A 17,261-nucleotide genomic window follows, 5' to 3' on the forward strand; every position below is an offset into this window, starting at 1 on the left:
ATTAAATTCTGTTGACCTCTTTAAAAACTTGATCATGTCTAATCCTTTCCTAAGATATCTCTTGAATAAAATCTCAGTGCTTAATATTTACCTTTACTATAACTTGTCTATGCAAATATTGAACTGTGAATAAACCTTTCTTGTCTACATTCAGAATCATGCCTCCTCGTAGAGCCCGCAACACCAATACCAGGGATCATGAAGATCCACCACCCAACTTGGCTCAACTTATGCAAATATTTCACCAACAATCTGTTACCCTTGCTCAACAACAACAACTTCTTCAGCAACAACTTCAACAACCACCTCTACCATCACCAACCCCTACAACTTTCAAATCGTTCCAAGCTGTGAAACCATCAGAGTTTTGTGGAACTCCAGTCCCTGTAAAAGCCTAATCTTGGCATAAAGAGATGGAGAAAGCTTTCATGCTAGATGCTGTTAAAGAAGAAATAAAGGTCGATTATGCGTTTTATTTTCCGAAAGGCGAAGCGAACTATTGGTGGGAGTCAGCCCGTGCTCTGTTGGATTTCTAACCGCAGCGGGGCATGGCAAAACACTTTTACACATATAAAATCCAAATAAAAGCATACAGATCATGAATAAAAATTTGAGGGATCGAATCTAACCTTTTAAAATAATTCGGAGACAACGATCAGAGATCCTTAGCAGTTGCTCCTCAAGTGTGAAGCACTCCACCGGTATCCACCAAGAAAACGATGTTAAGGAGGAGGAAGGAGGTGGAGAGAATTGGGTTTTCCAAACTTTTTGGGTTTTCGGGTTCAATGTGGGTTGGAATAAAATAGGGTCTATAATAGTGTATTTATAGGCAAAATTTTCAGCTGAAATTTTCCCATAAATAATATTATTATTATCCCATTTATTATTCTCATTAATAATTAAAACACCTTTTAATTATTAATTCTTTTTCTAAACACTTTAGAAATAATTCTCTCTCTTGACTTGATTTAATTTCCAAAAATTAAATCCTTTAATTAATAATATTAAGAACTTTTCTTAATTAATTTATAATCAATTAAATCTCATTTAATCAATTATTAAATTTGCCAATTAATTATTTATTTCACAAATAAATAATTATTTAGCCATTATTAATTTATTCCTCCATCATTAAATCATTCTCTTTTTATGTTGTGACCCTGTAGGTTCAATATTAAGCCGGTAGTAGAAATAAATAATAATAAAACTATTTTATCATTATTTATATAAATTCTCTAATTTATTAAATATGATTAATTAATTAATCACATTTATTCTACATCGTGAGGGATACTTCTCAGCATATCGCGACTATCCGGATAATATGAATTCACTGCTTAGAATACCAAGAACCTATTCAGTGAATAGTTACCGTACAATAAACTCCTTCTACCCTACAATGTCCCGATTAAATACAAGGCATGGATCTCGTGTCAAGCCTATCTAATTCAATCACTTGCTTACCATTTACTATGCGTAGTTCTATGCAAATTAGAAACTCCTTTCTAATTTCATTCACTCTGGCCAGAGATTCCTGAACTAGCATAAGTGGATCAGCCTCGAACATTCGCTTCCTTCACTGGAAGGGGTAGATCCTTTATTGATCATACACTATCTTCGTGTACAAATTCCTATACCCAGAAGAGCCCTAATAATTGTCCCTGAAGACTAAGAACTAAACCAAAGCATAGTTCAGTATACACAAGATGACTATGATGACCTCAAGTCTAAGGATACTTGTACAACTATCACTATGTGAACAACTGCTGACACGTGAGTGAACTCCATCAGTTGTTCATCTGTGCAAGTCATGTTCAGTGAACTTATTCTATAATAAGCACATACATACTAGCTATAGTGTCACCACACAAATGTCTATGAGAACAGACATCCTTCATAATGAAGCAAGCATAGTATGTACCGATCTTTGCGGATTATTAATTACCAGTTAGTAATCCTATGACCAGGAACTATTTAAGTTTAGAGTTATCATCTCTTTAGGTCTCACTATTATGATCTCATCATAATCCATAAAAAGCTTTACTCTAAACTATGGTATATCTTATTTAAACACTTAAATAGATAAAGCCCGTCATAAAAATAAAACAAGTCTTTTATTAATATCAATGAAATCAAAACAGATTACATAAAAGTTATTCCTAAATCCTTATACATGATTGGACTTAGGACATATTCCTTTCAATCTCCCACTTGTACTAAAGCCAATCACTCTGGTATCTAATACCCATCTTGTCTTTATGACGATCAAAGTGACTTTCATAAAGTAGCTTTGTGAGTGGGTCTGCTATGTTGTTATGTGTGTCAACTCTAATTCAATACAATACAAGAAATGTTACCGCGCTCCCACTAACCCTTTTGTAGACGCATGGTTCATCTACGTTTTTTGATAAAATCAAACTCTTTGATTGTCTCATCAAAACGAATGTTCCATCTTTCGAGAAGCTTGCTTTAAACCACATATGGTTCGCAGCAGCTTACACACTAGGTTTTCATTTCCCTTGGAAAGAAAACCATCTGGCTATTTGCCAGATCACATAGTCGTAGTAAGCAGCATTCGCAAGCAAAATCCAAACTGATTTTAACAGGGCTACAGGTAAAAGGTTTCATCAAAGTCAATCCATTGCCTTTGTTTGAATCCTTTTCCCAAAAGCCTGGCCTTAAAGGTCTCCACCTGGCCATCTGCTATAATCTATCTTTTATATACCGTATGCATAGATTCCATTCTGGATTTCATGGCACTATGCCATTTCTCTGAGTCAACACTACTCATAGCCTCATTATAGGTCACAGGGTCGTCATCATTAATGATCGACAACTCATTGTCATTCTCAATGACAAGGCCATATTACCTCTCAGGTTGGCGAGACACTCTCCCTGACCTATGAATGGGCTGTTCCACAAAAGGTTGTTCAGTCAGAACAGGTGTTTCCACTCGATCTATAGTAGTTTGTGCTTCTTGAACTTCATCAAGTTCAATTTTGCTCCCATTGTTTCCTTCAAGGATAAACTCCTTTTCCAAGAAGGTAGCATGTCTGGAGACAAACATCCGATGATCGGTGCAAAAGTAATACCCTAAAGTCTCTTTAGGATATCCCACAAAACTACATTTTCCGGATCGATATTCCAGCTTATCTGGGTCAACTTTCTTGACATAAGTTGGACATCCCCAAATCTTAACGTGTTTAAGACTCGGTTTCCTTTCTTTCCATATCTCATATGAAGTTTGAGGAACAGATTTTGGAAGGCACCTTATTCAGTAAATATGCTGAGGTTTCCAATGCATAACCCCATAGGAATACTGGAAGATTTGCATAGCTCATCATGGACCGAACTATGTCTAACAAAGTTCGATTTCTCCTTTCAGATACTAATCTGGAGGAGTCCACTGGGAGACTATACCATTTATTTTGAGATAATCCAGAAACTCTCTGTTCAAGTATTCACCACCTCGATCTAATCGAAGAGTTATAATACTATGTTTGGTTGTTTCTCCACTTCATACTTATATTCTTTGAACTTTGCAAAGGCCTCAGACTTGTGTTTCATCAAACACATATCCGAATCCAGATCTATCATCTATGAAAGTAATGAAGTATGAAAATCCACCCATGGCTTGCGTAGACATTGGTCCACATACATCTGTGTGTACCATTCCTAGCAAATTTACAGCCCTCTCTCCATGTCTACTAAATGGAGACTGCAATGCCACTATAAAGTGAGATTTTCATCATCCCTTTTCTTTTATTAGTTTGTTCAATATGAAATAAATTATGTCACATACATACAGACCATTATTTAAAGCACCACGTCCATAAAGAATATTATCTCTAAGAATAGAACATTCATTATTCTCAATAATAAATGAAAATCCAGCCAAGTCTAACATGGGAATAATATTCCTCACAATCGAGGGAATAAAATAACAATTATTTCAAACAATAGTCTTGCCCGTAGGCCTATTTAAATGAAATGATTCTACATCTTCAGCAGCAACTCTTGCTCCATTTCCATCAGTAGAATCACCTCCTCTTCCTCAAGAGTCCTACTTCTCCTTGGTCCCTGCAACAATTGCATATATGAGAACCACAGGCGGTATCTAATACCCAAGTAGAAATTTGATTTAATGACATATTCACTTCTATCATGAACATACCTGAATCAGAAGCGGTAGTCTCACTACCCTTCTTCTTTTTCAATTCTGCAAGGTAAACCTTGCAGTTCCTCTTCCAGTGCCCCACCTTATTACAGTGAAAGCAAACAACTTTACTCTTGGGGTCTTCAGCTTTTGGTGGAACCGGCATTTTCTCACCTACTTTCTTCTTCTTGGAAGAATTCCTCTTCCTTTTCTTAGGATTGGAACCTTCACCAATTAGAAGAACAGAACTCTTCTTAGGGGAAAAATTCGATTCCGCAGTTTTCAACATGTTGTGGAGTTCAGGCAGGCTGACATCCAACTTATTCATGTGAAAGTTCACAACAAACTGCGAGAACGAACTCGAAAGCGATTGCAAGACCAAGTCTTGGCTCAGCTCCCCATCCATGGTAAAACCAAGTTGTCCAAGACGTTCAATCAAATTGATCATCTTAAGTACATGGTCATTCACAGATGATCCCTCAGACATCCTACACCCGAACAGCTCCTTCGATATCTCATATCGAGCTGTCCTCCCTACCACATCATACAACTCTTGTAGATGCATGAGGATAGTGTGAGCATCCATATGCTCATGTTGCTTCTGTAGCTCAATGTTCATAGAAGCTAGCATGATGCATTGAGCAACATTTGCATCATCTATCCACTTACAATACACAATATGTTCATCATTATGTGCATCACTAGCAGGTTCAGTAGGCTTAGGTGAGTCAATCACGTATTCCAGCTTCTCAATCCTGAGAACAATTCTCAAGTTTCGAAGCCAGTTAGCATAATTAGGACCAGTCAATTTGTGAGCATCTAGTATGCTCCTGAGTGATAGTGCAGAAGACATAACGTACAAAGTAAATCTGTAAATGATAAACACATAACAACACTTAGCAAATATTCGATTTCATTTCAAAACACTATATGAATCGGGTCTTTATTCATAAGTGGCTCCCACTAGTTTTCCTAATTTATTCAACCCCCTACGTGAAAAATTAAGCATTCATAATGCTAGTGGGAATAGGGATCCTACATTCCATTACACGACCCCGGCTGTAGCACGAACCGCCATGTAATGTTCAATAGGCAGACAACTCTTGTCAATTACATCTCATGTTATTCCCTAATCAAACTTTAGCCTCTTGAATAATTGAGTCTCGGCTGTAGCACGAAAAACTCAATATTCTAAGTCAAGTCTAACCCAACATTCCGTACAGTTGAATCAGTCCCCAAAGGCCCACGGCTGTAGCACGTACCGACCTTTAGATTCTTATTCAATGTACACATCTCTATGTAATAGACAAGTATTTCTTATTTTGAAATCAAAGCCTTCGGCTATAGCACGAACCGACAATGATTCAAAAATAAGAACTATTTTCTATCATGTTGGAAGGCTATGACCGACACAAGCCCGTTGTATCATTGGCCAATTACTACTTGATATTATTTAATATTAGAGGGATTATATTACGTTACAATCATAATCATATTATAAAGAAATTCTTCCTTTTAAATTAAATATTTCAAATCAATAATCAATAATCAGATGATTCCCAGATCAGGTGGAGCATTGTCAAGAGGCGTCACTTAATAACCCTTTCTTACATATAAAAATCTGTTGTTGACAGAATCATCCTTTCTCTCATATCGAAAATTCATATTCAATTACGTGTTTCATAAACACAAGAATCTCATGATTGTATTCATAATATTATTATTAAGGTTATGAAACAATTTCACTATACTAGGTTGTCTAACAAACGCCTTATGTTTATTTAAGTTCACCTAAATCTATCATCGCATGATAAACTAAGCATATATCACATATATAAACATGAATAAACATCAAGGTAGGCATGTTATATCATCTAGCACATTAGTCTAAGCATTATACATCTCTATGTATCACATGAAGCATTTAAAAGCAATTAAAACAGTCAAAAACATCTTTAAAACACTTCATGGAAATATATACAGTTCAAAACTTTTATATAAACTAAAATTGATCACTCCATTAGATCCGTCTCGGAAAAATGAATCCAACGGTATATTGCACGCCCAAAACGGAGTTACGAAACTCCCAGAAAATCAATTTTAAAATCAACAAACGGGCTGTAACGCATTAGAGGAACGCGTTACACGCCCTGTAACGCATTCCGGTGATGCGTTACACCCCTTTTAAGCCATTAAAGGGTGTAACGCATTCCGTGAATGCGCCACAGGTGTGTAACGCATTCCCGGAATGTGTGACACCCCTATATTTTATTTTATTTTTTCATTTTCTGCCACCGCCGCCGCCTACCTCGAAAAACGAGCCTGATAGTCATGTTCCCTGTCTGCTTTTCTTTCCTTCCCGTGCCATCACACAGACAAGACAGCAGCAGTACAAATAGATAACAGATATATACATACAAACAATTCATATAAATATATATATAAGATTTATTTAATTACGAATTTAATTGTAAGAACTTCAAAAATTCATAATAAAAAATCTATACATCCTAAAATTATGAAAAAAATACCCAGACGATCTACAACACTTGTAGAACCCAGATCAACATTCAAAATTATTCTGAGAAACGATTCTCATCAGATAAAATTAATCCATAGTATAACTTGTAAAAATCATAATTAATTCATACAAGCACATAAAATTCTGAAATTTTTACCACAGATCTGTATGCATACAACCTATGCTCTGATACCATTGTTGGATTTTTAACCGCAGCGGGGCATGGCAAAACACTTTTACACATATAAAATCCAAATAAAAGCATACAGATCATGAATAAAAATTCGAGGGATCGAATTTAACCTTTTAAAATAATTCGGAGACAACGATCAGAGATCCTTAGCAGTTGCTCCTCAAGTGTGAAGCACTCCACCGGTATCCACCAAGAAAACGATGTTAAGGAGGAGGAAGAGGTGGAGAAAATTGGGTTTTCCAAACTTTTTGGGTTTTCGGGTTCGATGTGGGTTGGAATAAAATAGGGTCTATAATAGTGTATTTATAGGCAAAATTTTCAGCTGAAATTTTCCCATAAATAATATTATTATTATCCCATTTATTATTCTCATTAATAATTAAAACACCTTTTAATTAATCCTTTTTCTAAACACTTTAGAAATAATTCTCTCTCTTGATTTAATTTCCAAAAATTAAATCCTTTAATTAATAATATTAAGAACTTTTCTTAATTAATTTATAATCAATTAAATCTCATTTAATCAATTATTAAATTTTCCAATTAATTATTTATTTCACAAATAAATAATTATTTAGCCATTATTAATTAATTCCTCCACCATTAAATCATTCTCTTTTTATGGTGTGACCCTGTAGGTTCAATATTAAGCCGGTAGTAGAAATAAATAATAATAAAACTATTTTATCATTATTTATAGAAATTCTCTAATTTATTAAATATGATTAATTAATTAATCATATTTATTCTACATCGTGAGGGATACTTCTCAGCATATCGCGACTATCCGGATAATATGAATTCACTGCTTAGAATACCAAGAACCTATTCAGTGAATAGTTACCGTACAATAAACTCCTTCTGCCCTACAATGTCCCGATTAAATACAAGGCATGGATCTCGTGTCAAGCCTATCTAATTCAATCACTTGCTTACCATTTACTATGCGTAGTTCTATGCAAATTAGAAACTCCTTTCTAATTTCATTCACTCTGGCCAGAGATTCCTGAACTAGCATAAGTGGATCAGCCTTGAAGATTCGCTTCCTTCACTGGAAGGGGTAGATCCTTTATTGATCATACACTATCTTCGTGTACAAATTCCTATACCCAGAAGAGCCCTAATAATTGTCCCTGGAGACTAAGATCTAAACCAAAGCATAGTTCATTGTACACAAGATGACTATGATGACATCAAGTCTAAGGATACTTGTACAACTATCACTATGTGAACAACTGCTGACGCGTGAGTGAACTCCATCAGTTGTTCAGCAGTGCGAGTCATGTTCAGTGAACTTATTCTATAATAAGCACCTACATATTAGCTATAGTGTCACCACACAAATGTCTATGAGAACAGACATCCTTCATAATGAAGCAAGCATAGTATGTACCGATCTTTGCGGATTATTAATTACCAGTTAGTAATCCTATGACCAGGAACTATTTAAGTTTGGAGTTATCATCTTTTTAGGTCTCACTATTATGATCTCATCATAATCCATAAAAAGCTTTACTCTAAACTATGGTATATCTTATTTAAACACTTAAATAGATAAAGCCCGTAATAAAAACAAAACAAGTCTTTTATTAATATCAATGAAATCAAAACAGATTATATAAAAGTTATTCCTAAATCCTTATACATGATTGGACTTAGGACATATTCCTTTCATGCTCTAGAAGAAGAAAGAGTTATTTCTTGGGATAGATTCAAGAAGATTTTCCTAGAAAAGTATTTCCTGGGGTATATACAGACTCAAATGGAATTGAAGTTCTTTGAATTGAAGCAAGAAGGAATGACTGTGGGAGAGTATGAGAATAAATTCACTGAATTGGCTAGGTTTGTTGGAGATTACGTGGACACGGATGAGAAGAGAGCGAAAAGATTTCAACAAGGATTGAAGCCTTGGCTACGAAGCAGAGTGGCTGCTTTTGAATTGGTCACATATGCTGAAGTGGTCCAAAAGGCAATGGTTATTGAAGGAGAAAGTGACCAAAATTCGAAGGAGAAAGAGAGTAAGAAAAGAAAGTTTGGAAGTAGTGGACAAGGATCGGCTCAAGGAAGCCAAAGTGGAAAGAATTTCAAGAAGTTTGGATTCCAGAACCAAGGAGGATCCCGAAGCTTTAAGAAAGGTGATAGTAAGAGTCAGAGGAATAGGATTCAAGGGCAGAGATTCCAGCAAGCAACAAATCTGAAGTGTAAATTCTGTAACAAGAGACACACGGGCAGCTGCAATAAGGCTGACATCGTCTGTTACAAGTGCAATATGAAAGGTCATTATGCGAATGAGTACCGGAACCCGAAGCCTTCTGTTATATGCTTTAAATGTGGAAAGACTGATCACATGTCGAGGGATTGCAAGACCCCCGGAAATAACAAGTTGATGCAATTGATGGCCGCTCCTTTCAATCAAGCAATGACATCTTCGGTTCCAATTCTTTAACTTCCTTCAAATCAACCTTCTGAATCTGCAACTCCAGTGTTTCCTCCCTCTTATCCTGCTCAGGCCCGTACATTCAACATGAACATCAAAGATGCTGTTTAGAGTTCTGAAGTTGTGGCAGGTACGCTTTCTGTCAACAACATCAATGCTAAAGTGCTATTTGATTCCGGAGCTACTAGATCTTTCATATCTGAATCTTTTATTGGCAAGTTGAATTATGAAACTGAACCATTAGTTGAACCTTTATCTTTCATTTTGGCTAATCAAGAACGAGTATATGTTAAAGATGTTTGCCCTCAGTGTAAAGTAGAGATTTCAGGCCATAGTTTCCCTGCTTCCCTCATACCTTTCCAATTAGGAGAATTTGACGTTATAGTAGGAATGAATTGGTTAGCAGATCATGGTGCTCAGATAGATTGTAAGAAGAAGAAAGTGATTCTTAATTCCCCTCAAGGAAAGAGAGTAGAGATTAAAGGGCAGAAGCAAGTTAAGACATTTTTGACAATAATTCAAGCTAAAAGACTGTTAAGACAAGGGTGTGAAGGGTATTTGGCTCACGTAATTGATAGATCTAAGGAGACACCAAATATAGGAAGTATTCCGACAGTTAGCGAATTTCCCGATGTATTTCCTGACGAACTTCTTGGATTGCTGCCTGACCGTCAAATCGAATTTTCTATCGACTTAGCGCCCGGCGTGGAACCGGTATCGAAGGCACCTTATCGTATGGCACCAGCAGAAATGAAGGAATTGGCCAAGAAATTACAAGAACTATTGGATAAATGAGTTATAAGGCCGAGTGTATCTCCATGGGGTGCTCCAGTTTTGTTTATGAAAAAGAAGGACGGAAGTATGAGATTGTGTATTGACTATAGAGAGTTGAACAAATTGACCATTAAGAATAGGTATCCGTTACCTCGTATTGATGACTTGTTTGATCAACTTAAAGGAGCGACTTATTTCTCAAAGATTGACTTGCGATCGGGATATCATCAGCTGAAGATTAAGCCGAAAGACATACCAAAGACTGCTTTCAGAACCAGATACGGACATTACGAGTTTCTAGTTATGGCATTCGGATTGACAAATACGCCAGCCGCCTTAATGGATTTGATGAATCGAGTATTCAAGGAGTACTTGGATAAGTTTGTCATTGTGTTTATCAACGACATTTTAATATACTCAAAGACCGAGGAAGAACATGCTGAACATCTGAGAATAGCTTTGGAGACTTTAAGAAAGGAGAAGTTATATGCAAAATTTTCGAAGTGTGAATTTTGGTTGCGAGAAGTTCAGTTTCTAGGACACATTTTCAGTAGGGAAGGGATTCGAGTTGATCCAGCAAAGATAGAAGCTGTAATGAACTGGGAGAGGCCGAAGACCCCAACTGAAGTTAGAAGTTTTATGGGATTGGCCGGATACTATCGAAGATTTATGAAGGATTTTTCTAAGATTGTGGTACCATTAACAAAATTGACCCGAAAGAATGAGAAGTTTGAACGGACGGAGAAATGTGAAAGGATTTTTCAAGAATTAAAGCAAAAGTTGGTTACTGCTCCAGTTTTAGCTCTGCCATATGATAAAGGAGATTTTGTGATATTCAGTGATGCGTCACACAAAGGATTGGGCTGTATTTTAATGCAACATGGGAAGGTGATAGCCTACGCGTCAAGACAACTTACGCCTCACGAACAAAGGTACCCAACTCACGACTTGGAACTGGCTGCAATTGTATTTGCCTTGAAGCTATGGAGACATTATCTATATGGAGAGAAATATGAGATATATACGGATCACAAGAGCCTGAAGTACATTTTCACTCAGAAGGAATTAAACATGAGGCAACGAAGATGGTTAGAGTTGATTAAGGACTACGATTGCACAATCAATTATCATCTCGGAAAAGCGAACGTAGTAGCGGATGCTTTGAGTCGCAAGGAGAGAGTTATCAAAGGAATTTGAGAAGATGAAAATTGAGATTCGAGCTCCAAGTGCACCTACAAAAATAATTTGTACGTTGAATTTTCAACCAGAATTATTAGGAAAGATCAAGAAGTGTCAAGAAGAAGTGATGAATCAAAAGATGAATGAGTTGACCGGAGAAGAGATTTGCACTCAAAAAGACAACCAAGGAATTCTAAGATTCTCATCAAGAATTTGGATACCGAATGTGGAAGAATTGAAGAACGAGATTTTGAAGGATACTCACAACTCAGAATTTTCTATTCACCCGGGAAGCACAAAAATGTACCAAGATTTGAAATAGAACTTTTGGTGGCCGGATATGAAGAAGGAGATTGCTCAATGGATTAGTAGATGCTACACTTGTCAAAGGGTAAAAGCCGAACATTAGAAACCGAGTGGACTAATTCAGCCCTTAGAAATACCTGAATGAAAGTGGGAGCACATTGCAATGGACTTTATAGTTGGATTACCAAAGACAAAATCTAATCATGACGCTATTTAGGTAATAATCGATCGATTGACTAAGTCAGCTCATTTTCTACCGATTAACGAGAGATTCTCAATGGACAAGTTGATTCATATATATCTTAAGGAAATTGTTACTCGCCATAAAGTTCCAATATCTATCGTGTCAGATAGAGACCCTCGTTTCAACTCTATATTTTGGAAGCAATTCCAAGAACATTTGGGAACTTGACTCAGGATAAGCACTGCCTATCACCCACAGACGGATGGATAGAGTGAGCGCACGATCTAGACCATAGAAGATATATTGAGATTTTGTGCCTTAGACTTTAAAGGAAATTGGGACGATCACCTACCTTTAGTAGAGTTTTCGTATAACAATATCTTTCATGCTAGTATTGGAATGCCCCCGTATGAAGCTCTTTATGGAAGGATGTGTAGATCACCCATATGTTGGGATGAAGTCGGAGAGCGAAAGGTAATTGGCCCCGAACTGATTCAGCAAATGAAAGAAGCGGTGAATTTGATTCGAAATCGATTGATCGCAGCTCAGGATAGACAATAAAAGTATGCTGATCCGAGCACAAGGAATGTAGAGTATGAAATAGTAGAAACCGTTCAGTTGAAAGTATTGCCCTGGAAAGGGATAACTAGATTTGGAAAGAAAGGAAAGTTGAGTCCAAGATTTGTTGGACCTTTTGAGATTTTGGGTAAAGTTGGAAGAGTGGCGTACGAGTTGGCCTTACCGCCTCAAATGTAGCACCTTCACAACGTTTTTCACGTATCATTGCTTAAGAAGTTCAACCCCGACACCAAATGTATCATAGAGAATGAACCAGTGGAGATTGAGCCAGATTAATCTTATGTCGAGCAACCTGTTAGCATTCTAGATAGAAAGGATAAAGTGTTAAGAAATAAGATAGTTCCTTTAGTTAAAGTTTTGTGGAGGAATCCCAAAGTTGAAGAATTAACATGGGAATTAGAAAGTGATATGTTAGATAACTATCCTCATCTGTTTGCTTAGATTCTGGGGACAGAATCCTTAAAGGGGGGAAGGTTGTAACGTCTTTAAATATTATGATATTATAAAATCTGTGATGTGGCATTACTGTGTAGTATTGTGAGTACATAAGTTTCTAAATGTTGCTTTCCAGCGATTATATGAATTAAGTAAATACGAATATATTTTCTTTTGTGACGATTCGAATCTTCGTACAAATATTTGGATATGGAAATTTTGTGCTTATACGATTAGATGAATTGGTATAATGCTAGATTATATTTTTACAACTTTATTTGCACTAAAATCTAATTAAAATGTATTTTTATGTGGCTTGTTATAGAAGTATTATTATAAAGAATTTTTTTTTAAAATTTTTTTTTATTCAAATTTCTTGAAAATACTCTTATAAAATTTCTAAAATCTTAAAGTAATTTATGGTATAATTTTTGTGATGTATGGAAGTGTACTTTATTTATTAAAATTTATTCTTTTCAAGCGTACTTTTAATTCTAGAAAAATGATTACTAGATTACTAATGTACCCTTGCATGCAAAATCCATTATAATAGAGACCAAGGATAGGACCGTCATTTCCAACCACACTCACTCACTTTGACCAAGCAAAGTAGTCATCTACCCTTGCATGCAAAATGTCTTAAGCTTGTAGGAAGGGCATAGAGGTCATTTCTCAATTCCACTACCACTTTAACAAATCAAACACCAAAAACACAAGCTACTCTCTCATTTTTGCACACCCACTTCACTCATTCCCCTCCCCTTTCTCTCCCTCTCGGCCGAAGACACCCCCTCCCCCTCTTCTTTCATTTTTTATTTATTTTCTCAAACACTTTGATCAAGGAGCTAATTCACTCATATTCCTATATTTATACTTGAAAATTTTGGCTCTTAAAAGGTATGTTTTATTATGTGTTGATGTGTTCTTGTAGCCAAGATTTAGGCCTTGAATTCTCATGGATTTAAGGACTAAAATCATAAGGGCTTAAAGATATGGACTTGATATGATCTTGGAGAAGTTTTTTTACTTCAACTTTCTAAGTCATAATATTGTTCATAGCATTTTGAAATGATTTATTAAAAGATCCGAATGTATATAGATTGTTCTTTAGAAATTTCTATAAAAATGACTTTGCATGTTACTTATAAACCATTTTTGCTTCTAAAAATGATGAATTATAATGTTTAAACTCTTGAATGCTATGTATTTCTTCAATTATATTAAGTTTTAATACTTGCATGTTAGTTATAGCCCTTGCATCTTGAAATTTACCCTTGCATGTTGATTTACAAGTGATTTTAGACTAGGAAATCATACTTGTTTGTTTTAAGCCTTGATACTTGATTTTTATGAGGTGCATGCCACGAATTATGTGTTAAATTATAGTTTAATTATGTATTTATTAAAAGAGATTAAAATCAGTAGGTGTCATGATGTTTTCATGCATGTGTAATTCAATTTTTTGCTTTAAAATGACTAAGTGATGGCTTGTCTTGTGAGGTGTTACTTTGCTTGTCCTTATAATTGATTGCATGCTAAATAAAATTGTAAGTCAAACTTGTGCACTATAGTTCAGTAGGTGTTAGCATGATATTAGGTTTCGTTGTTGGTTTGTTAATTGGTTTTGATGGTTAAGAAGGGAGTTAAGGTGGAAGGGATGCATTAGTCCTATTTGGACTGATTTTCGCACTAGCAGTTTAGGTCATTTTAGGTATGCATTTGTGAGGCCTTGTTAGGCCCAAGTTCAGTGGAGTTAGGAATTGGTATTTACTTGAGTCCAGAAGCTTTAGATTGGGTAAAATCATGCATTTAGTTAGGTGCACAAGCACAAAACCGAGAGGAACTCAAAACAGGGCAGATTTGGTACAAGTCCATATTTGACCCATTATAACCATGTTTTAGGATAGGCATTCATTGGGAATTGGTTTATAATAGTATAATAAAGTCCTACGAAGCTTAACAAGTCATTAAAATCAGTAATTGAACCATTTAAGTGAGTTTTAAGTTGGTAAAAGCAAGGCAGTTTGGAAATCAAGGAAAACATATTTATGTCAACTTCCACTTGAGGCCTAGGGAGGCCCAAGTAAGGTTTTTGAGTCATTCCAACTTTAAGGGTTAGTTTAGAGTCTTAGGAACCTCAGAGAGTTGGTTTGGAGTTGAGGCCCAAGGTGGAGATACCCCATTTCCACCAAAACACCCGAGAGTCACCATAAAAGTTGCATTAGGAAGCCTATGAGGAATGCATTGTGTTTAAGTGCTTTATGAGTGAGGCCTTGATGTCAAGTCAAGTTTGGGAGTTGCATTATGTCATAAGAGTCTGTAGAAACCATAATTAAGTAAAGGCCCAAGGTATAAAAGTATATTTGTGTCGAGGCACACAAGTGGTGCCGATGCATGCATCTGGGAAGAGTTTAGAGTATGCATTAGTTTTGTGAGTCTTGTGAGTTGAGGCACAAGTGTGCCTTACTGAATTTAGATTATGTTGAGGTCTGTAAAGGAGGATTAAGAGTATTAATCTTGTTAATTATTTGTTAAAAAGGATAATTGCTTGAGTGATTAGGATCTAAGTGTACTATTGCCATGAATTTTCTTGCTATGTGTTATGTGAAGCATATATTACTTAAAATTAAGTGTGTTAAGTATATTTATATATATGTGTGTGTATGTATGTATATAGTATACGCGAACGGGTAGTTAGCAGGAGTTGTGACGAGGATACTATTTATTATAGGTTCAAGTAGGAGGCCAGGAAAGGAGCCCATAGACGATTCCATTCAAGTACTCAGTAAGCGTAGTTCAGGAAAGTGAACTCTCAACTTATCTTTATAATTTTGTTTCTTGTGATTGAACACTCTGTGAATGTATGATTATCATTTAATAACATTGATTAGTCCCTGACATAACTCAATAATTGGATCTTGAACTTAGTTAATCGCTTCTATACTTGAATTGACCCCTTTTTCCTCACATATTACCTCGTATCTCTACGAATACCCCCTACAAATAGTTCCTTAATATATCCAGTGGAACTTAAAACCCTCATACATTAGATTCATTTCCTTTGGAAACCCAGACACTATTATCATCCTCTCATTTGAACTTTGTCATTACCAACACCTTGTTATATTATCCTTGATCAAGAACCCCTTTTAAATTGAAATGAGTTATTAAAAAAGAATTGAATGATATGATAAGACTGAGGCGCCAGTCACTGTTAAAGTTTTAAAAACCTCAATAGCAGGGAGCCTGATGGTTTTATATGGCCAATGTGTGCCGAGAATCCTTAATGGTTGTGAATCACTGGTTATGTGGTTCAGAGCTTTGATGTGGGCTGATCACCCCTCATTGCTCATAGCGCTGTGTGATTTCAATTCCATTCACTTATTAAAATCTTGAACTTTATTTGAAAAATTTATATTGTTGATTTACCTTCTGTTATTGTTTTATTGAGCATATGATGAACTGTTGTACCCTATTATTCACTTGTTGAGCATTTTGCTCATTAATATTGTTATTGATGTTATCCCTTTAGTTAAGCCCGAAGATGCCTCGTTTCAAGCAGACCGCGCGTAAGAATTGTGGTGGTTCAGGGTATGCCCACCGTCAGGTGTTGGAGCAGGTAGGGAACTGGTTGTTCCCTAATGTTTAGAGAACTTTTGGGAATTTAAAATTGGTAGATGTATTTGACTTTGGTTATTAGACTTTTGTATTATTAGTTGTTTAGATGTTGTTCAAACTCTTACCTGTGGATTCGGGGACTTGGATTTATAGTTCTGTAATATTAATTAACTAGTTGTAGTCCTTTACTGCTTTGTTTATCTCTATTACTATTATTGCTAGTTAGTATTAGTGGGTCCGTCACAAGAGTGAAGCCCCATCAGATCTTCACTTCGTTCAGGACTTTCTCGCTAACTCTGAGATAGGTTATGCACTGACCCAACCAGACACATTCTCAGGAACTCAAGTGCTGGAGTTCTGGAGGTCAGGCCTGTATGATGATGGTGGTGCCAATGGGTCCCCAAGTATTGTCTTTACTACAGGGGAGGATGCCCATGTGGTGACTTTGACCACAGTTCGACAAGCACTCCATCTGCCAGAAAACTGCACATATTCAACAGTTGAAGAGCCAGTTCTTCAATAGCTAATGGCCAATCTGGGCTATAAAAAGACTCTGGCGAAGCTGGGACAGTTAAAGAGACCTCACATAAGGAGGGAATGGAGTTTCTTCTTCGACTGCATCACCAGGACTTTTTGTAACACCCCCAAATCTGGGGTCTAGGATCCGGGTTGTCACGAGTTCCATTTCCCTTAATAATACTTAATCTTAATAAACAACCAACTACTACGTACTGTGACCCCAAAATAAACACACACACACACACACACCACAAGTTATAGTCTCAGAGATGAATACCAAAAATAACACAAGTCATTTTATTCCACAATTATAAGTCATTACACCTCAAAAGGGGTTTCTGAATAAATTTACATATTCTT

The 17,261-nt window shown here is 36.1% G+C and overlaps 1 protein-coding gene across 1 annotated transcript; it reads left to right on the plus strand.

Moving 5' to 3' along the window:
* Positions 1-9,407: 9,407 nt before the first annotated feature.
* LOC141679781 (uncharacterized) lies at positions 9,408-10,102 on the plus strand. The gene is made up of 2 exons (XM_074486185.1): positions 9,408-9,437; positions 9,527-10,102. The coding sequence occupies exons 1-2, from the start codon at positions 9,408-9,410 to the stop codon at positions 10,100-10,102; spliced, it is 606 nt and encodes a 201-aa protein (XP_074342286.1).
* Positions 10,103-17,261: the final 7,159 nt, after the last annotated feature.

This window comes from Apium graveolens, chromosome 8, assembly GCF_009905375.1.
Source record: "Apium graveolens cultivar Ventura chromosome 8, ASM990537v1, whole genome shotgun sequence".
NCBI lineage: Eukaryota > Viridiplantae > Streptophyta > Magnoliopsida > Apiales > Apiaceae > Apium > Apium graveolens.